We start from the raw sequence: 22,325 nt of genomic DNA, 5'->3' as shown, positions 1-22,325 counted from the left end.
TCTGGGATTTTGTACTTCTGCCAGAATGACATTTTAAAGTCTGAGCCTCCAGAACTTGCTAACCCTAGAAATAACACCTGGTGCTGCAGAATATATTCTTCACATATGGTTACTCACCTGTTACTTATACTTCCCTCTCCCTTACCCTCTGTGACTCTTCTGCTAGGCCCGCATCATTGCTTCATCTTTACCTACCGTTGATAATAGGATTTTCCCTCCTTTCCTCTTTTCCGTTTAACCCGCTTCTGCTTTGCACCTTTCCTACCTCGTTGAGTTTCTCAAATGGCAAATGACGATATGTTGGATATAGGGGTAGGGGGAAACCCAAGATGTGGAAGTCCAGTTTTCTATTCTCACTTGCTTTTATCCCTCATCCCACTAAAAGAAAAGCAATTAAGAAGAGAAGAGTGCACCTACAAGAGAGACTGCATCATCACTTGGATTTTGCTGGTCTTGCATGGTGTTTTCTTCTCATACAGGGATACCAGGCCTCTGTTTCTCTCAGCATAGCCTGGCTAGTATTTCACTGAAATGGAAGATGAGGCCAACCTTCGTTGAAATAATTTTGTTGTCCTCTGTAGAGTTGGAGTGGTGATAGCACTCAAAATAAATGAGTCCTTTAATGAGGAATCTTTTTATCTCCTGGATATTTCTAGGGGCACCTGCTTGGAGGAGGAGAGGACTGATGGCTTTCCTCTGGCTGTGGGTCCTGACTGTTAAGCCCCTGGATGTAGGATGGAGATCTTATCTTTTACCCTAGTGTTCATCTTCACGGGTCCCCCACCAGAGGCTTAAGGCAGGGGAGTCACTACTCCACCTGCTGTCAAGTAGGTAGCTGCATGACTAAGTCTTCAACTCTAGGCACGATATGGAAAATGATGTACATAATTTCACCTAAAATGTTGTTAGTGCTGCTAATTTAGGCCCTTCAGTAGTTAGTGTTAACGCATACTATAAGTTAAATAGGTTTTTGTGGGCTTGCTGGGCACCTGATCTCTGCATAATGTATGAAATCATACCTGTGAGTATTTTTTTCTGAGTTCTAAACAAGTGAAATTCTATAAACTCAAAGTTAAGGTGCAGTCTGTTTTGTTTAAAACTTCAAGTGCAGGTTGTGCACTGAGGCTACTAAACCTGATTCCCACAAAATCACAGCTTGCAAAATAATAGGGAACAGCAAAAGGTGGAATCATAAGAAGAGGGTATAAATTGCTAGTGGTGTGGATTTGGTAGAGAAAAAAAAAGGGGGAGGAAGGCTACGAAAGATTTGTGCTTAAAGGATGAAAATCAAGAACAGGTATTCATGAAAGGTTAGAGTTGTCCAGATCCTTAAAAGTGAAGCATGTGCTAAAATATAATAGCTGGGAAATTCATCCATGGTTGGGTTGGTTGAAACTGGTTAATAGTCTCCTTGAGGCATTTGTAGGTGCAGATAGCTGTTTCTTTTGTGTTTAATCCTATGGATTAAAATTGGACTGCATTTTTGTCAGGGTTAGAAGCTCGTTGCTAAGATCATTGAGTGCTGCCATAGCAAACAGACTGCTCATAGGACCATGAAATAGTTCTTAGCAGCCTTGAAGCTACTGGATGCCTCTGGAATAATGGAAAGAATGATGGATGTTCATACATCAGATATTTGAGGATTTATTGTGAGCAAAGACTTGTCTTCACCTAGAAGTAGGAGATTTGAGATTCTTTTCTTGGCAGAACCGTGGCCAAGAAAATACTACACAAGTTTTTATAGGAGAAGCATATGCTGAGTGTCACAGGGAGCTCAAAAGAGGAGGTGAGTAGTTTTCACAAAGGACTTAACCTTTAAGCTAGATTTTGAAAGCAGGTTAGTGGTGTTTTAGGCAAAAAATGGGGAGGGAAGGACAGCTAGTCAGAGTTAATAGCTAATTGGGAATGAAAGATGAATGTTTGGGGGCCCTGAGGACATTGGTGTGGCTGGAGCGAGTGTCCTGAGGAACAAGGGCTAAGGATTGAAAGATAAGACTGGGAAGGTGCTGTGAGACTAGATGGGAAATATTTTACCCTATGCAAACTAGGATTCCTTGCAGGCTGATTTGGGTGTTTTTGTTTTTGTTGTTTAAGAGGTTTAATATACAAAACAAATTAAATTTTCAAATAATGGAGAAGAATATATGGAAAGTAAAAATCTCTTCCTCCTTTCCTAACCCTCTGTTCTCCCCAAGGGTAACCACTGTTATTATTTTGTTGTGGGACCTTCCAGAAATGTCCCATGCAAACACAAGCATATTTGTCCTTTTTCTCTTATGCAAATAAGGTCATACTTTCTGCATAACCTACATCTTGCTTTTTCCACTTAATATGCAATCAGAAGAATGTTTTAAAAAGCTCATTCTGCTTTCAACGTGGAGTATGATACGTTAAGCATTTATTCAGCAAATTACTTACTGTGGGCGTGCTGTGTGGTAGGCTTTGCTCCAGGCTCCAAGGAGATCATTGAGGAAGCCATTGCAGTCGGCCAGGTGAGGATTGATAGAGGCCTGAAGGCCCGCAGGCGTGGTTGCAAGAGCAGTATTTGAGACTGATTTCAAGGTTTCTCATTTGAGCATCTGGTAAACTAGAGTAGGGAAAGCAGGTGTGTGTGTGTGTGTGTGTGTGTGTGTGTGTGTGTGTGTGTGTGTCTGAACATGTTTTGGGTTGGGGGGTGGTTGTAGTTGTGGAGAGAGTTCAGGTTGGGCATAATATTTTTGAAGGATGTTCAAGATCCTGAGATGAAGGTTTCTCATAAGCAGAGGAAGTAAAGGTTAGAGCTCAGGAGGGATAGCAACTAGAATACTTTTGTTTGTTTGTTTGTTTTAAGTGTACTTGTAGTAGAGGAAGCCCCAAGAATGGATACAGTTGCCCCTGGGAGAAGAGGATTCTAGGGTGAATTGGCAAAGGAGACTGAGGAGTGGTCATGCAGGAATAAAGATGATCAAGAGAGTATTACTTTGGGGAGAAGTAGTCACATGATGAGAAGTTTTCGTAGACACAGTGGTCAGCACTGGCCCATACTACAGATGGGTCAGGTGAGGGGAGCACGGAAGAGAGCCTGTGGGCTTTCATGACGAGGAGATCAAAATAACCTTAGAGCAGTTTCAGCGCTGTCGTGAGATGGAAAGGTTCATTTTGCCAGAGGGGGCAGTGAATAGGAAAAGTTGGGCAGTGATAGAAACAGACGAGTGTATTTATAACTTTTTTTGTGGGCAGTTCTCAGTACAAACTTTTCTGTCTCCAGAGGTCTGTTAGCCAAAATGGGACGGTCAACATACAAATAAGCTTTTGAGAAAGCAAAAGAGATGTCATGAATTGAGAGCATGGTAGCTCATGCTCCTACTCTGCGGAATCCCTTAGGTCTGTACTGCCAGTTGCCTGTTGATACTCATCCACACAATTGTAAAGACATGTTGTTCTGGTTTCCTAGGCCATGGCTGAAGAGGCAACAAATTAGAGAGGGATTAGAGGTAGGGGTGTGTGTGTGTGTGTGTGTGTGTGTGTGTGTGTGTGTAATGCAAGGGGAGCAAGCACACTGCTAACTGCCAGAAATTACAGGTGACCTGTCTGTGAGGGAAGAGACCAGAACACACACAGGCACAAGAAATCTTGAGGATTCGCTTAGCCTTGTAGTTTGCTCCCATTTACCGGTAGAGCAAAGGGTCCCCAAGAACCCCACAGACTTGCATAGTCCCTGAGGAGAGGCATCATGGAATCCTATTGATAAACTCCGGTCATCAGGAAAAGGTTAAACTTTTAATGAGTCTACTTTGTAGGAAGATAGAAGCATGCAGTCCACTTTAGCAAGTTTTAATAGTAAAGGATTACAATTAGGGAAAAGGAGAAGGTGGTGCACGAAACGGAGCAGTTACTAGAGATCCGCTGATTTGGAACTGCACTTCTGTGCATCACTGTGGCATGACGAAGGTTAGGCTGTGATCTAGAGCTCTTGGAGTTCGAGTCCAGGACATTTTTGAGAATTTTACCAATGATAATTGATAATGCTATTTAAAGGACACTATTTTCACATGGTTCCCTCTTATCCTGGTCAGCAAAATAAAACAAACCTCTGGGTGCTTGCTCATCTGACTTTAATTTGTTCTCCGCCCCCCCCATCCTCTCCTTTTCCTCCCTCCTCCCCTCTCTTCCTTTACTAAAGTTTATTTTATTTTTATTTTATGAATTTTTATTTATTTTGAAAGAGAGGGAGAGAGAGCACGTGTGTGAGCTCAAGTGGGGCAGGGGCAGAGAGAGAGAGGAAGACCAGATCGAAAGCAGGCTCCACACCATCAGTGCAGAGCCCAACGTGGGGCTTGAACCCACGAACTGAGATCATGACCTGAGCCGAAGTCTGACGCTTAACCGACTGATCCACCCAGGCACACCCCAAAGCTTATTTTAAAAACAAGCGAAACATACATTTGACACAAAAGTGAATTAACCTTTGCTCCTTAATGTTTACAGGAGAGGAAAAGGGTGGTTTTGTTCTCTCTCTGAAATTGCACATAAACAGTCTTTAGATTTTGAGCAGAAGGTCTGTAATTTTTATCAGATTTATGAAGGGTTCTGGGACCTACTTGTGGAGTCTAATCCCCTGACTTTATAGGGGGGGAAAATGAAGAATTTAAAAGGTGACTCAAGTTCATAGAAGTAGTTTGGCAGATCCAGGACTAGAGCCCAACAGTCCTCTTGTACCTTCTGTGTGAGGGATGGTCCTAGGGTTGGGAGCTCTGTAATTGGAAGGAGTTTTGTTAACCTAGTTTAATGATCTTAGCTTACAGTGGAAGAAATTGATGCTTGGGGAGACTGAGTGAATTAGCTAGGAAGGAACAGAGTACAGAATAGAATGTAGAATCCTGATTCCTTGAATTATTTTTGCTTGTTCTAAATAATGCATTTTTATATTCTCTGCTGCTCTTCAGAAAAAGATGTTCTGTGGGTTTTGTGTAATGTTTTTATTAATTTGAATGTGGTCTGTGGGTACCCTTCTTTCTCTTTTCAAGTAAGCATGGTTTTACAAAAGTCTGTTTTATAGGGATAATTTCTGAGTTTGGGTTTGGTGTGCTTTATTTAGTCTACTCTATTCTCTGCTTGCTTTCAGGTGCTTTGCAGTCAAGTAACCAAGAGGGAAGATTTGCTCTTTGATACTGGAGATAACATAGCAATGGGTCCACGAAAGAAAAGTGTTAAAACATGTCTCATGAATAATGAAATCCCTGAGGAAACCATATCCGATGAAACAAAGGATTATATGAATCAACTTTCACATGAAGTGCTTTGTCATATTTTTAGGTAAGATTTTGTTTGGTTGATTTTTACCCACCTAGAATGTATAAGTAGGGGCAAATTCTGGAGCTGCACTCTCTATGTAGTCACTAGCTACATATGGCATTTAAATTTAAATGAAATCAAATTAAAACTCCCGATTCCTCAGTTACATTGGCCCTATGTGTCTCGTAGCTACTGTGTAGGACAGCGTAGACATTAACGATAGAGATAACTTTTGTTGCGATAAGTTCTGTTGGACATCCATTCTCTAGACTATGTTAACATTCCAGACTTCTTGGAATTCTTATTGACTGATTTGTTGACTTTTGTTATTACAGTACCATGTGTGTACAACATAAGGCAGTGTTTCTGACTTTTTTGACTACAAACCACAGTGAGAAACATTTTCTTCATTATGCACATATATGTAAGTGATTGAAATAAAAGTTTCATGAAATAATACCCATCGTTACTATATGCAGTGCACACATTGAAGTTGTTTTGTGGTAAAGTTTTTTTCAAAAACAGATTTTTTGATTATGTTATTTTCCAGACTGCATTTTAACAAGAAGTGAAAACAAAAACCTGTCATTCCAGTTTCCCCTGCTTGCTTCTGTCAGTCACTGTTCATTCAGATAAACAACCCTAATACACCTTGTCTCTGGAGTTGGAGACCTGAGTGTGAATCATGAGACTTTGATTTACTTGCCTCAGACCAGCGATCAATAAAGATGTTAACTGTAAGCATTCAGTGAGCTGATGCTTTTAAAGCACTCAGCACACTGCATAGCATAAGCGCTTAGTGAGCATTAGCGGTTATGTTGTGTTCTGCCTTTTTTCATATTGCGACGGGGTCTTCCTAATTAGCATCTTAGTCATTGACTATGACTTGATAATTAACTTCTCCCTTGTGGTCTGACATCTGGATTGCTTCCAGTTTTTTTCCTTAAAAATTGCGATGGAGTTTTCCAAGCATTTGGCTTTTCGATTGTTTTATTTACCTTCAGGAAGTTTCCATACATGGAGTTCTTAGAAATGTTTTGAATTTTTAAAAATTACTGAATATTTGCCGATTAAGAAGTTTTTTTTTTAAATTTTTTAATGTTTATTTTTGAGAGAGAGTGCGAGCAGGGGAGGGGAGGGGCAGAGAGAGAGGGAGGGGCAGAGAGAGAGGGAGACACAGAATGGAAGCAGGCTCCAGGCTCTGAGCTGTCAGCACAGAGCCCGACGCAGGGCTCAAACCCATGAACTGTGAGATCATGACTTGAGCTGAAGTCGGCTGCTCAACCGACTGAGCCACCCAGGCACCCCGAGAAGTTTTAAAATAATGATAGCAGAACTACTGTAGGGAACCACAGGTACCTTATTTTTCTTTTCTGACATGAATTTGTATTATTCTTTATCTTCCACAGATTGTTGTGTGATACTGTAGTTTTGTCAGTTCACTTCTGTCTGGGAATAGGTAACCCAGAATAACAGAATTTTTATAATGTAACAAAAGGATGCTAAAGTTCATTTGGCAGAAGGATGTCTGAAGTTTTTTCAGAAAAAGAGCCTAACCCTGCGATATGTACATATATAATCTAAAATATACAATAATTGAAGATTTGGTACTAGAGAAATCACAGATAGTTGGGTAATATATATATAGGTATATATATTATATACATAGGTATATATACGGATTCAAATGTATATTCGGATCTAGTTTATGATAAACTTGGTATTCATATCAGTGAGGAAGAGCTGAGTCGATTCTTCAGTGATGATGTCATAACCCAAAAACCATTTGGAGAAAGTAATGAAAGTATGTTCTTCTCTCCCTTATCTGACAACAAATTCTAAAGGCATCAGTGAGTTAAATAATAACATTGTTAAAATCCTGGAAGAAAGCATAGGTAAAATTGTTTCTAGGAATATGTGTTAGATATTTGTTGAATAATGGCAGGACATATAAAAGAATTGGACCATATTTTAAGTTGAGAATGAGTCAGATAACATTTTGCAGTTTGAAAAGACTATTCAAATGGAAGAAATGGAATCAAGTGTCACATCTCTTCTAATACATTTTTTTTCCTGAGGGCAAATATGATGTAATCTTCATGTGATCACTGATCTATTTGTATTTAAAGGGATTGTAATATTTACTTAGGCAAAAACTTTGGATAATAATCAGTGATTTGAGGCAAAAATTCTTTAGTGTGTAACTTGATTCAGAAAACAAATTGAGTATTTTTCATTGTTTATAAAACATAGAGTCCTGTCATTTCTGAAAATTATCCTACTTATATCTGAGTTTTGGAGGCTGTAAGCTGTAATGCTTGTGTGTGTGTGTGTGTGTGTGTGTGTGTGTGTGTGTGTGCGTGCGCGCACATGCGCGTGTAAGTGTGTAAAGTAAGGTTTGATTTTATTCTCTTTAAAGAGTTTAAAAGGGAAGCGGGAGAGTCCAGAGGTGGAAAAAAAATGGAGCAGAGAAATACTCAGCAGACACACTTAGACTTTTTTTTTAGAATTAGCTTAATTTTTAGGAATTAGAGTCAAAACCAACTGTGTTGACATCCCTGCTCTTCCTTCCTCTTTCCTAGCTGTTGACTTTTTGCAGGTTAACTTTTGTGAGTTTGTTTTCCCACTTGTAAAATAGCACCTCCTGTATCAGTGGGAGTTCTAGCAGGAAACAGGGTACATACACTCAGCCTCAGAATTTGAAGCTCATTTAATGAAGGGACGATTGAGAGAGGTTCATAAGGGGTGAAGAGTTCAACTAGGCGACTAGCGATAGCAGAAAGCCTTTGCCTATCATGTACTTTGACCAAAATCAACTGCTAGCCAGAGTGATAGGGAACCCAGCCTAGCAGAGAAAGAAAGAAAAAGGTTGGGGGAGGGCAAATGAAGAACAAGCTACTTTGTAAAGTCGTGAAACAGTGACTACGGTACAGTGTCTGTGACATAATGTGAGCTCAATAAAAGGTAGTTTCTACCTTTTTAAAAATTTTCAATAGTTTTTACTTATTGATTTTGAGAGAGAAGGGGGGAAGGGGCAGAGAGAGAATCCCAAGCAGAACCTGCTTGGGGCTCCATTACATGAACCCATTACATGACCTGAGCCGAAACCAAGAGAAGCTAAACTGACTGAGCCTCTGTTTTTACCTTTTTTTTTTTTTTTTTTTAATTAATTTAGAGAGAGAGCAAGCAGGGTAGGGGCAGAGAGAGAGAGAGAGAGAGAGAGAGAGAGAATCCTAAGCAGGTTCCCCACGGCCAGCACGGAGCCCGATATGGGGCTCAAACCCACGAACCATGAGATCATGACCTGCACTAAAATCAAGAATTGGACGCTTAACCAGCTGAGCCACCCAGGCGCCACTTTACTTAAAAAAAAAAAAAAAAAAAATCATCCTCATCATCTAGGTGTGCATGGAGAGGTGTTTAGGAAGAGAGAAAGATGAAATTTTTTGATCTTTCAAAATGCATATTGCTATTGCTAAAAACAACAAAAGTAGAGGTTAGTTGAAAAGTTTCAGGAAGGAAGAGATAGCAGGGGAAGTTGGAAAAGAGGAAATTGTAGTTGAGATGAGGTGTTCTCATTTAATGCTTATGCAATACTTTTATCAGAGTGTGATCTAAAAGGTAAAAAGATATAGGAAAAAAATGGTATACTGTAAACTTAGTATACATATTGTTGATGGAGAAAATCGTAGAGTTTCTGGGTGGTGTTGAGGGAGCATAGAGGAATTTTTTTAGCCACTACAGGAAATGGATTCTGTAAAAGCTATAAACTTATATTGGCCATGCTCATATTGATTAGTTCTCTCTGATCTTGTTCATGTTCCCTTACTGTGAGGCCTGGAGATGCACTGAAATCTTTTTTCTTCTTCTTTTTTTTTTTTTCCTTGAGATTTTGTTGGTTTGTGAAGACTTAAAAGGAGAAAGGCAGGTTTTAGCAAACACCCTTTGGAGGGATCTCAGTACTTTATTTGGATGCTTGAGTATTTTCGGACTCCTCTGTTTTTAGTGAAAAGCTTTAAGTGCATGTTAATCTTAAAACCCTGTAAATATTTCTAAAGTCTTATTTGAGGGGTTGGAGAAGGAAAAAAAGTAACCTGTTGGTGAGAGGAAGTACTTATCCACTTGATAAATATGAGTTTCTTTCTCTCACAAAGGTACCTCCCTCTGCAGGATATCATGTGTATGGAATGTCTTTCCAGGAAGCTAAAAGAAGCAGTGACCCTATATCTGAGAGTGGTGAGGGTTGTGGATCTCTGTGCAGGGCGGTGGTGGGAATACATGCCAAGTGGTAAGTGGATTTAGCCTGTAAGGTACCTTGGAGTCCTACTAGAAATTAATAATATTCCCATCAAACATTACTTGTCTTAAGATAGGTAATCTAAATCACCTCGTAGGTAGTGAGGCAGAATGTTATCTAAATTACTTAGGTTGGTTTGGGTTGATAAAATGTGTTTTGCTTGAGGCTTTACAGTTTTAGTTCCTTAAGGAGCTGTATCAACCTGTTCCACAAGTATATGATTGGAGAATACTTATTTAGCTGTTAATTCAATATATGTCTATTATATTAGACAAAATGTTGTTCTACGATGCAGGTTTTCATAGTTTTTCTGTACCCCTTAATGGCATCCTCTGGTTAAACAAATATTAATCAGTTTTTGTAAAGCTGCTCCAGCAGGCCACAGAAATTTGCACTTCTGGAGCTTTCATTTCTTTAGCCCTTGAGACTATGCTAGGTCTTAGAGATTCTCAAGGCATAATTCGCCTTACAGGTGAAGATTTCAGAGTTAGTGGCCTGACCACAAAACAGACCTCAGGTAGAGACCAGATAAGAAAGTTGGTGACTTTAGTTAAGTAGAGCACATCTGAAAGGGAAGAATTAAAATTAAGGGCCAGTCAAGGCTTCTTTTCAGTTAACACCAATCCATTTATTAGTGCCCTTTAGTTACTGCTATGTAGCAATTTTAAATGTCTTGTTGAACCACATTTTATTAGCATTATCCCAATTCTGGTATTTTGAAGATGTGATGAGGGTGGGGTGGGGGAGCCTTGACAGAAGTGAAGTAGAATAGGGCAGACTATCTCTGCAATACGGGAATATTATACACTTTGGGGGGCTGTATACTTTCAAAAAGATCATTAGTCAACTGGTAGCTCTTATCCTTTGGCCAGAGCTAGTTATCAGCATATACCTTTTTGTGAAGAACATTGCAGAGACCTAAGGCTAGAACTTAGCTCAGTGGGAGGCAAACCACAGTTGTCCTCAAATACTTCAAAGAAACCATTCTGAGGGAAAAGAGCTCATTGTTTTCCAAAGAGTGATCAGTTATAGCAGGAAAGACAAAAAATGAGGGCAGTGTGAAAATGACTGTCATTCCTTATGTTAGATTTGTTTTAACAGAGGTTAGGTCAGCAGGAATTCTGGCGATGGGATTAATGTACTGTATCAGGCGAGATAGCAGAGTCCCTGTGTGATGCAGTCTTTGCATTAACATCTCTGTCCCTTATCAAATTAGAAGAGAATCTTTGCTGATTTCTTTCAGACTGTGATAAATAACTGTGAGCCCAAAGCTTCCCATTCCTGCAGTGACTGTAAAAGAGGATTGAAGCAGACAGTCTGTAGCCTAGAATAAGATCTCTTTAACTTTGCTTACTAATGCCACCCTGGCATTAGTTTAAACCTAGAATTTAAGCCCCAATTTTCTATGTAGTAACGATAACCATGGTTTTTATGGTTTACATATGCAAGTTCTTTGGATTGTCACATGATCTCTGTAAAGGTAGAACGTTACCGATTTTTTAACGAGAGACAATGTGTAGTAAGTATGTGACAAAAGAGGATGGGCATTGGCAGTGGTCACACCTGGTTTTGAATTCTGGCTCTCCCACATGGTAGCTTTTCAGTTCTTTCAAGTTCATTTTTTACATTCATAAGTGGGGCAGTTACCTTTTTGGGGGGTTGTGAGAGTAGATGAGAGAGTATAGAATGGTTAGCACATTGATTGGTTCGGTTAGTGAAGGTTGCTTTGCAAGAGCTGTTATTGTAATCAGACCAAGTGATCCTTGAGGTCTCTTCTTAACTCTTCAGTTTTGTGATTCGAAAGTTAACACAATCATCTGCACCAGCCCTGTGCAAATAGAACAACTCATGTAAGACTTAGTGATTTGGGGTTTCATTTCTGTTCTTGAGAATTAATAATTTTAGCTGTCATTAGTGAGCAGACAAGTGACTCTCTGACAACCTCCATTATAGACAAAACATCCCAGATAATGAAGTATCAACTGTCTCCCTACTTACCATACCAAAACCCCTGCAGTGGTGGAAGTAATCTGCCTTACTGTTCCCATCTGGTGGATGGAACACAGTCAGCCTCCCAGATAAATAGCTTTCTGTGAGCTCAGCATCCTTTCAGTTTGGCTCACTTAGATACTCTTAGCTAACTTGCATTTGTCTTTTTCAGAAATGAAATTTTCATTTTTCAGAATGTCATTTCAATTTCAATTCATTTTCAGTTTTCAGAATGTCATTTTTCCAAAATGTCCAGGGAGTGATAAACACAGGATAGAGTAATTATTAGGAAATGGATAGACCAAGAGAACCTGGTTTGTTGGGATTTAGGTTAGAACTGGGAGCTTCCTCACATCTTACTCATTTTTTAGTTGTGTGCTCTGCAGAGCCCTAGAGGTTCTCTGGACCAGAGAGTACCTTTGGGTTGGGGGGGGGGGAGGCGGTGCTGATCAGGTAGGTGGTCCTTCCTCAGCCACCAGTCCAGTAAAAGGTGCAAGTTATCCAGGTTAAAAGTGTGTTGTTCCTAGTCGAAGATTTCTGTGCCTTAAACACCACCAAGGCAGTGATAAAAAGCCTTAGCTCTGTAAGATATTAACTCAGGATAAGTGGGGTTTCTGACACATGTCTTCTGTTGCTTAAGGAATATGTTTTCTGTTTAACCATTTGTTCAGCTGTAGTGTCAGTCTTACAAAATTTTTAAAATGACACCTTTTGTTAACTTTTGATAAAAATTAGAAGTGACTAGTAAATGTTCATGAACAGAAAGGTGAACTTGTCTCTAAATACTTCTGAATTTCTCAGGCTTCACAGATTCCAGTTTTCTCACACTATTGAAGAAGATGCCAGACGTCGAACAGCTATATGGCCTTCACCCTAGATACCTTGAGAGGCGAAGGGTACGGGGGCATGAGGCTTTTAGCATTCCAGGAGTTCTGGAAGCTTTGCAGGCATGCCCAAACTTAGTGGTGAGTGTACCCGGTGACATCAACTGATTGATGAAATAATATATCAGAGAATGAAAGAACATGTTCCCTCACATCCAGATTTCATCCATAACAAAATTCAAGTCCCATTGCATACTTAGTATATTATGATACAGAAATAGACACTTTTGATGCTAAATTAATAGCCTTTCTTATGCTTGCTTGGCATTATTTTCTAGGGTGTGGAAACTTCTCATTTGGAGTTGGTAGAATCTATATGGACATATATGCCGCATGTTCATATTTTGGGGAAGTTTCGTAATCGTAATGGAGCGTTTCCAATTCCTCCTGAAAATAAACTGAAAATTCCTATAGGAGCCAAAATTCAAACTTTACATTTAGTTGGTGAGTACATGTCTCTTGGGTCACCTGTGACTCCTTGAAATGTCCTGTAATTGAATAGTCACTGAAAGGGACTAATGAGAATTTTAGAAATGGCTCTGTTGATTGATGATGGCCAGAGAAATGCTTGTACACAAATTTATATTTCCCATTAAAGAGCCCTAGGTGGGTCTGGGGAGTGAGAGAAATACTGCCTCACAACCAGTCTGTTCCCTTTTTGAAGATGGTTTGAGCAGTTTTGAAAGTTGGTAGGTTTTGTTTTTTGTCTTGTTTTATTCAATGAGCCAGAATCCTGCCCTTGTTCCCTGCCCTTTTGGTCCTAGTTCAGCCCTTCAGAGATTTCTCCAATACAGCTTCCTGTGATGATGGAAATGTCTTATGTTTGTACTATCCCATGTGCCCACTATGGCTAGTGAAACAGAAAAATTGAATTTTTATCTTACGTTCATTTGTCAAATAGCTACATGCAGCTACAGGCTCCTTTTTTATACACCTCAGCTCTAGAACAAATTCTCCTATGTTCAACCTAGAGCCAATGGAAAATTCTGCCACTTCTCTTTTTTCCCTGAGAAATGGGAAATAGGGTGCTTTTTTTCCAAAGGCACCTTATTTGCAGTGATTATAGTGTGCATCCTCCATCCACATAGTTGATGAAATTATGTCACAATAATTTCAACCTAATAATAAGGGCAAATGTTTCCCCAAATTTGTTACCTTTGGCTTACATTATGGAAAGGATTTTGGGAGGACTCCTGTTACCTTAGACTTTTAATGTTTATTATTAAATATTTTTTTAAAAATACACCTATTGAGTATCTGTTCTGCTCTAAGCATTATTCTGAGTATTGGTCATGGTTTAAGAACTAGAAATTTCTGAAACTGGGTGAGGTGGTGCAGGGAGTGCAGCAGGGATGGTAAGAAGTAGGTCTTTTTTTTTTTTAACGTTTACTTATTTTAGAGAGTGTGTGTGCGCGCGCGCAAGCAGGGGAGAGGCAGAGAGAGGGAGACACAGAACCTGAAGCAGGCTCCAGGCTCTGAGCTGTCAGCCCGGAGCCCAGTGTGGGGGCTGGAACTCACGAACTGTGTGATCATGACCTGACCCAAAGTCAGAGGCTTAACCAACTGAGCCACCCAGGCACCCCCACACCCCTCCCCCATTTTTTAAAAAATTACTATGATTATTATTTTTTTTTTTAACAGAAGTAGGTCTTAAATAGGATTTATGTGCACAATTATGGCATAAGAGGAAAGCTCTCTAGCAGCCTTTTATTTACAAGATCAAGGAGTGCTTCTGATTAGGCACTTGGATATCTAGTTTGGGATTGGATTTTTAGATACAAAGATTCTGTGATATCTGCAGTTTATAACACAGGCTCTGTAAAGTCAGAAACTGTTTTTATATCTTTATATTTTCCATAATTCCTGTCATTGTTCATTGCAGGTATCAGTGGTTGGTAAATTTTGTTGAAATGCATTAATTCATTTGATTAATTCAGCAGTTTAACACTGTGATGGTGATACAAATGTGTACAGTAAATTAATGCACATTAGGGGAGGACCTGTAACTGTCCTTTGTTTATAGAATGGATCTGGGGCAAAACGTGGATTGGGCACAGGATATCACAGTGTTGTCTAGATCTGTCTCACCCTTGCTACTTTGAGATTCCTAATTAGAATTGCCACCATCTTGGTAGATGCTAAACATACCTTTGTAAATTCTGCATCCTGAGTCTCGGTCTGTACTTCGTTTCCTCTGCCTTTCTTCCTTTGGTCTCATCCCCTATTTTACTTCCTGTCTGCTGCCATACAGTGTATATGCGTAGTTCCAGGCTAAAGGTAACTGCTTTTTGGGGAGGGCCGGATGGCAGGACTAATCCTGATACTGGAGCATCCTGTGGAATTTAGCCTTCGCAGAAACTACCGTTCACGTACTCTTGATTCTGCCTTCTCTAGCAGGGCTTCTAGCAACTTGAATGCAAAGTCGTATTAAACTGGTTTTGCCAGCTACTGCTTGTTAAATGCTCTCTCACCGTGTCCTCGGATTTCTCTCAAAGACTTGTGTCCCTTTCTTAGCTTTTCACGAGCCTGCAGGGTTTAGTTGTTGGGCAGTTTCCTTGATCCACTTCCTTCCATTTAGAACTTACAAGTTACCTGTCTTTCTTCTTTCATGTGTCTTGGCTTTTCCTGCCCCTTTACCTCCCTTTCTTTCAGCCAGGGTCCTTTGCAGGTATGATTCCTAGTGTTAAGCCACTTACAGATCAGAAGGATAAAGTACCTTTATCAGTTTGAAATAGTAAAGTAAATGACTGATGGGTTTCTCACTTTCCCAGAGTCATACTGACTGGCTCCTGCCACACAGTTCCAAGTCCTTAAGGCTCATTCATTGGTAGAAACAACTTTAATGTCTGTCTCTGGATATCATCCAGAAACCACAATATTTGAAGCCAGCTAGCCCGTCTATGTCCTGAGACATTTAGTTTTCTCACTGGCGGGATGGTGGGCATTGACATCAAAGAATATTGTTGTGTATTCCTTCCACATAATTTTGTTTTCAGTAACTTATTTGCATTTTACGTTTCTTGGGTATGTGAGTCCCAGAAGAGTTGTAGACTTATGAGAAAGATTCATGTGTGTAAAATGTGGAAATACTTTTAAAATCTCATCTTCCCATTTGCCTTTTCTAAAGAAATAAGAAAGTAGAACAAAGTAGTACACTTACGGTTTGCTTAAATTGTTCTTTACAAGCCTGTTTTAAATAAGCCAAACTTGATAGAATTTAATTAGGTGGTTTGTTTTGTTAAAAATATCCATGAAGGACAAATTGTCAACTTGAAAAGCAGAACCTTACACTTTTACACAGGCAGAATACAAACAATACAGTTTTTTAGTGATTTTTTTTTTTTTTTTTTTTTTTGGTATATGTTTTTAGGGGTGAATGTTCCTGAAATTCCTTGTATCCCGATGCTAAGGCACCTTTATATGAAATGGGTAAGACTCACCAAACCACAGCCGTTCAAAGACTTTCTTTGCATCAGTTTACGAACTTTCGTCATGAGGAACTGTGCAGGTAATGGTACATGGTTGTGGTGGAATTAATTGTGCATATGCTATTCCGGAAGTACCCTAAAGGAAACCCCATAGCCACATTTGTAAATGGAATTATACTATGCTATTACTGTTTATGTTTTATAATTTACTTACCTTGTGAAAATAAATGTACTTTTTGTTTTAAAGTCCATAGACGTGATTTGTGTTTTACCTTAGCAAAAAAAAAAAAAAAAAAAAAAAAACAACACACAAAAAAAGCAGCACAGTGTCTCTACATATTTTTATAGGCTCTTTTTACTTTTGGTAGGATTGTTTTAATAGATCTCCGTCTGATTTCTTTGTTTCTTGTCTCCTAACTATCCTGCTTGTAAATAGTACTGTGACTTAATCTCCTGTAAAGCAAAAAGCACTGCTTTTCTGGTACTGCTTTTCTGTTCGGAAACCTTCAGTGACTCTGTTGCCCTAGATTATCAAGTGGGAAGTATTTGCTTTAAAGTGCTAACCAGGGCCCCTCTTGTTATCTTTATTTTTGACTCTTTTCCAAGATGTACCTTCTTTTATTTTCAGACCTGCCTGTTCCCTGTCCCCTATGCAACCATACCAGCCTTCACCTCAGTGTCTTCCTTTACACTGTGTTATGTTTCCTTGTCCTGAGGGAGACACTTCCTTCCACCTGCGTACGTCTTTCGACTTCTGCCTTTTCCCATACACCTGCCTTTTCTTCTTATTTTTTCTTTTTCATATAGTATAACAGATCCTGTTTTTGTAGTTGATATGTTACACCTTTTTATCCTTATAATTAGTCATGTTGGTTTCATCTCCATGTCATTTACAAGCTCTTTGATAGATTGGACTATATCTTGTGATCTTCCATAACATCTAATACAATACTGGTCACCTAGAGAGGTATTTATGATCAGCTATTTACTTGAGTGAAGGATCAAATTTTCAACTTGGCTTTCTCTCCTTAGTTATTTTGAGTTCAAAACTATTGAGACTTCAGGGGATTTACAAAAAATACTAAGTGTCTCTCCAGTGTTACTGAGAAATCCTTATGCTGAATAAATATATGGTTAACAGGCTAATACGTACTTTCATTTTTAATAAGTATAAGTTGCAGAGAGTCAACTACTTGGCTGTCAGTTTCACACATAGAATTCATAAGTTAATTCATTTCAGCTGCTGGTTTGAAAATTTATTTTTAAGGCAATTTACATCATTCCACTGAAGTTTTTTTCCCCCCACCAGGACCCACAAACTCCTTGAAGTATGTCCCCTTAGTAACAGGCTTAGCCTCTGCCCGAAACTTGGAACATTTGGAAATGGTTCGAGTTCCTTTCCTTGGAGGTCTTATCCAACACGTAGTTGAAGACAGTTGGAGATCAGGTACTCATTTTACTTTAGTTACTGAATACTTTTTCAATCCATTTAAAAAATTATTACACTTTTATAGCTTCTCTTGTGAGTCATTTTAAAAGAAAATGCTTGTTAGTAATTGCCTTTTCTGTCTGGTGTGTAATGGAGAATAACCATGAACATGGGATAGCAGTCTTTTTTTTTTTTTTTTTTTTTTTTTATGCTGTGTTCAACCATCTCAGGATAAATAGTACAGTGGTAAGGCATGTTTTCTGGCTTGTTAATACTTATTAGTTAATCATACATCTGTTGTATTTGGAATTTTTCTGAGAGATACTTACAGGGATTTCAAGTGTCCATTGGTGATAAGAGACGTTTTTTGACTTATATACCTTAGGTCTACAAAAGGACTCAGTCATTAGTAATGATAGTGTCTGACATTTGTCTATTACTTGATGGTATATAAAATGCTTTCATTCATGTTGGGGCTTCTGGGTGGTTCAGTCAGTTGGGCGTCCGACTCTTGATTTCAGCTCAGGTCATGATCTCATGGTTTGTGGGATTGAGCCCCATGTTGGGCTCTGTGCTGAAGGTGCAGAGCCTGCTTGGGATTCTCATTCTCCCTCTCTCTGTCCCTCCCTCCTTCTCTGTCTCAAAATAAAGAAATAAACTTTAAAAAAAATAAATAAAAGGGTTTCATGTGTATCACTTGGATATTGGATCCGTTCATCAGATGATGGCTTTGAAAAGAAAAATATATTTTACTCTCTAGGTCCTTTCATGGTTTTTGAAATAATGATATGTGACGGAATGTGCTCCACGTTAAACATCTCACTGCACTAAAAATAGTAAGAAATTCAGCTAGTTAGGTAATTAATAGTTGACAACTAAAAATCTAACTTTGTATATTCGAAATACAAGTGGAAAATTATTAAGTACCATTGGTAACAAATTGACATTCTTAATACTGTTAAAATATGAGTAAGCACTACATTTTTAGGCATTTTGTCAGTCTAGTCTGGCGTAAGTAGACTTCATTACATCGTGTAAAGGGGATGGAGCAGGCCCCCTCGAGATTAACAACATTATTTTTACTGCATGGCTGTAGCTAGCAGGAAAAAGTCAGGGGTAAGGAGACCACAGTGAAACCATTTATCAGAAGACCTAGAGGGAGATGCCAAAAGTTAAGAGTTTGTATCCACATCCTGAGAGAGAAACAGACTTTTCTCTGCTAATGGGGGTTTAAGAATGATTCTACCTTGTATTTTACTTAAGGAGTCAGCATACCTCACACAAAAGTTAATTCCAGATGACTCATGGATCCAAATGTGAAAAACAAAAAGTTTGTAAAAGAAAACGTAGGAGAATATCTTTTTGACCTTAGGTAGACAAAGATTTATTATTAAACAGGATACCAAAAAGCACTTAACCATGAAGAAAAAATTGGTAAACTGTACTATATTAAAATTAAGATTTTTTCCATTCATCAAAGGCACGATTCAGAGAGTGAAAAGCCAGGCTACCGAGTGGGAGAATCTATTGGCGATACAGATACCAGATAGAGGACTTGTATCTAGAATATATGAAGTACTCTTAAGATTAATGAGAAAAAGGCAGAAAATGGGGATACAACTTGAATAGAAAATTCACAAAAGGGGATAACCAAGTGGGCAATAAAACATGAAAAAATAATAAACGTCATTAATCTATTAGGGAAATGCAAAAAATAAAATTACAGTGTGATACACAAACACTAAAATGGCTATGCCTAAGCATGACTGACATGAAAAAGACAATAGTGTTCCATACACTGCTGGTGAGTATAAACTGATATAATCACTGGAAATACTGTTTGATAATATCTACTAAAGTTGATTATATGCATATCAACAGTCGCATTCCTGGTGTCAAATACAACAGAAGTGCATACATATGATTATCAGGAGACATACCCAAAATTGTTCACAGTAGCACTGTTCATAATAGCCTCCAAATGAGAACAACCCAGATGCCTATCAGCAACAGCATGGATGATTAAAATGTGACATCTTCATGCAAAAGAATATTACACAGCAATGTGAATGAATAAACTACCGCTATATGCAACAATCTGGATGAATCTCATAAGCAAAATGTTCAGTAAAAGAAACCAAATACAGAAGTATATACTGTATGGTTTTAATTCATAAAAGTTGAAAGTCAATCTTGAGAAAATTCATTGAGCTGTATACATTAATAATTTGTGTGCTTTTTTTGCTCTATATTTGCAAGTTTCAAAAATATGGGGGAAAAAACCCAGTTGACATTAAGGAAGTGCTTGCTGGTCTTGTTCTGTATGTTATATTGGAGGTTCAAACCTTGGCTATAAAATGTCAGGATCCCTTCTTTAATGGTTTCCTTATGAACTTCTGGTTTTCTGAAAATCCTTTCTCAAATGCCTCAGTAATTTGGAGTAATTTTTTGATGCTGTCAGAATGTCTTTTCAGAAGGACAGTATCTATCCATTTTCATCTCTTTCTGGGAAATGACTAGCAGCCATAATTCATATTGAGATATTAATATCAATGGAAGGACAAGCTTAGATTTACTTTTAACCAAAGAGTTATCATCTGAAGTGTGTAAAAGTGTTTATAAATACTTTACTGAAAGTGCTGTGGTCAAACAAAATACTGTTTTTGTTCATTTTCTCCCTTAACTAGGTGGTTTTAGAAATTTGCACACTATTGTATTGGGAGCTTGCAAAAACGCTCTTGAAGTAGATCTTGGTTACCTCATCATCACTGCTGCTCGTAGGTATGTTTCCTCTTCACATTGCCTTTTGTCTTAGAATTACGTTTTTTCCGGTTTTCCAAAAATTGGGGGAGTGTATGTATGAAGTTTGATCATGCCTTGTCCCGATTTAAAATACAAAGGAGTTGTTTACATTAGCATCAGGGTGTCACTTATTGGTAATCTTGTGTTACATATAACTGCTGACCAGTCGAGCTGCACTCCAGATCCAGCAAACTCTGAAAGCGTGTGGTCTCACCTCAGAAGAGCAGTCAACATTCTGGAAGTGCCTGAGAGTCCAATAGAAGTCAGCATTGATGCACTGGTTTCTGCAGCTCTCTTGGGAACCATGTATTTCAATCTATATGATTTTGGAATAATTTCATAATTTCAGTTAGTTGGTGACAGTATTTGCTATTTAGAAATCAGTATTTCAAATCAGCTTTTTAAGAGTCCCGAACTTGTAACACTTTTATATTTTTAACATATCTTTCTTTGCATCAGTTTATGCCACATTTAACTGTTCCCTACAGATCAAAAGTCTACCTCTACTTTTATGTTTTATTTAAATTGAGGTAACCATTTTTTAAATTTATTCAAAAGCAAAACTCTTGCTCTCTATCAATAGTATATTAAGAATATAAATAAAAATGGTTTCTAACTTTAAGTAAGTAGGTTTTGTTACCCAGTATGGAACTATAATCTTTGTTAAAATGGTACTTTAACAGCTAGCATAAAAAAGATGTGAAAAAAATAACACCAGGTGCAGATTCTGACTTTTAACTTAACCAGGGCCAAGAAAGCACCTTGAGGGGCATCTGGGTGGCTCAGTGAGTTAAGTGTCTGACTTAGTGTTAAGTGTCTGATTTATTGTTCATGGGTTCGAGCCCCACGTCGAGCCCTGTGCTGACAGCTCAGAGCCTGGAGTCTGCTTTGGATTCTGTGTCTCCTGCTCTCTCTGCCCCTCCCCCACTGGTGCTCTGTCTGAAAAATAAACATTAAAGAAAAAAATTTTTTAAAAGAAAAAGCACCTTGAAAGGATATAAGATTCTTACTGTATAATTCATTGTTAATTAATGTAACTTCAGTACCGCCTAAGATGTGCCCACACTTTGCAAAATGCTCCTTTGAAAGAAACATCTCAGCGTGCCTGGGTGGCTTAGTCGGTTATGCATCTCACTCTTGATTTCAGCTCAGGTCACGATCTCGTGGTTCATGAGATCAAGCCCCACTAACTGTGGAGCCTTCTTGGGATTCTCTCTGTCTCTCTCTCTCTCTCTCTCTCTCTCTCCCTCTCTCTCTCCCTCTCCCCCTCCCTCCCTCCCTCCCTCTCTTCCCCCCCCCTCCCTCCCTCCCTCCCTCTCTCTCTCAAAATTTTTAAAAACTTAAAAAATAAAACATCCCTAATGTTTTTTAGTAGAGGAGGGGGGAGTTGTTTGCCTTTGGCACTTCAATAAGATGAACTTCTTTCAGAGGCTTATGTTAGGAAGACCCTTTGATTCTGATGGTTTTTGTTTTACTCTGATATTTGTCTCTTTGTTCATAGGTTACATGAAGTTCGGATCCAGCCTTCCCTAACCAAAGATGGCGTCTTTTCTGCCCTAAAGATGGCAGAGTTGGAGTTCCCCCAGTTTGAAACACTTCATCTGGGATATGTAGATGAGTTTTTGCTGCAGAGTAAGACTTAATCAACTGTTTTTATTCTCTGGAATTGCTGTAGAGAACTTACTTGACAAACTGAAACCTGAATTGAGATATGCCGTATTTTCTTGAATATTAGCTTAAAATCTTAGGTGCTCTCTCTTCTTGAAAAAGAAACTTGTAATTTCAACTTGAAGTGTCAGTGATTTTTTTTCCCATATTGCTTCTGATTTAGCATATTATGGAAAATATATGATTAACAGTATACAAAAAAAAAAAAGTCCTTACCTACATTTGATATTGTCTCCATTTTACTGCCCAAGTTTCTTTCCCATTCTGCTTCATTTTTTTCACAGAACATCATCCTTGGTTCCATTTGTTGAATTTGATCTGCCACACTTCTTGAAGCTTTTGATGGTCCTCTCAGATGAGGTTCCATTCCCTGTCCATGCTCTTCATTTCCATAATAAGCCCGCTGGGGGTTCTGGATTTCCCAGATAGTGTGAGCACGTAATGGTCAGTATTCATTTGATGATGCTCGCTGTTGGAAGGCTTGTTCACAGCATTTTCTGGAATGTATTTACAACTGGGAACTCATTCAGTTGGGTTTGAATGCATGTCAATTC

At 38.7% G+C, this 22,325-nt stretch overlaps 1 protein-coding gene across 6 annotated transcripts in view; it reads left to right on the top strand.

The window, feature by feature from the left end:
- FBXO38 (F-box protein 38) overlaps positions 1-22,325 on the top strand; it is a 56,370-nt gene that overhangs the window by 3,586 nt on the left and 30,459 nt on the right. For 4 of the 6 annotated variants that reach the window (XM_047092532.1, XM_047092541.1, XM_047092576.1 and 1 more), the window contains 8 exons: positions 5,105-5,295; positions 9,429-9,562; positions 12,362-12,525; positions 12,723-12,888; positions 15,815-15,952; positions 17,182-17,319; positions 19,989-20,082; positions 21,605-21,735. In XM_047092532.1, coding sequence (XP_046948488.1) covers positions 5,168-5,295; positions 9,429-9,562; positions 12,362-12,525; positions 12,723-12,888; positions 15,815-15,952; positions 17,182-17,319; positions 19,989-20,082; positions 21,605-21,735 — 1,093 coding nt within the window. In that variant the 5' untranslated portion in view covers positions 5,105-5,167. Of the gene's footprint in view, positions 1-5,104; positions 5,296-5,609; positions 5,699-9,428; positions 9,563-12,361; positions 12,526-12,722; positions 12,889-15,814; positions 15,953-17,181; positions 17,320-19,988; positions 20,083-21,604; positions 21,736-22,325 lie in introns of those variants that run through there. The other 2 variants (XM_047092550.1, XM_047092567.1) reach the window with 2 other exon arrangements.

This window comes from Lynx rufus, unplaced genomic scaffold, assembly GCF_022079265.1.
Source record: "Lynx rufus isolate CCGP_SWC_20201006 ecotype Redwood Valley unplaced genomic scaffold, mLynRuf1.p SCAF_1, whole genome shotgun sequence".
Classification (NCBI taxonomy): Eukaryota; Metazoa; Chordata; class Mammalia; order Carnivora; family Felidae; genus Lynx; species Lynx rufus.
This window is presented reverse-complemented; position numbering and strand designations above follow the sequence as displayed.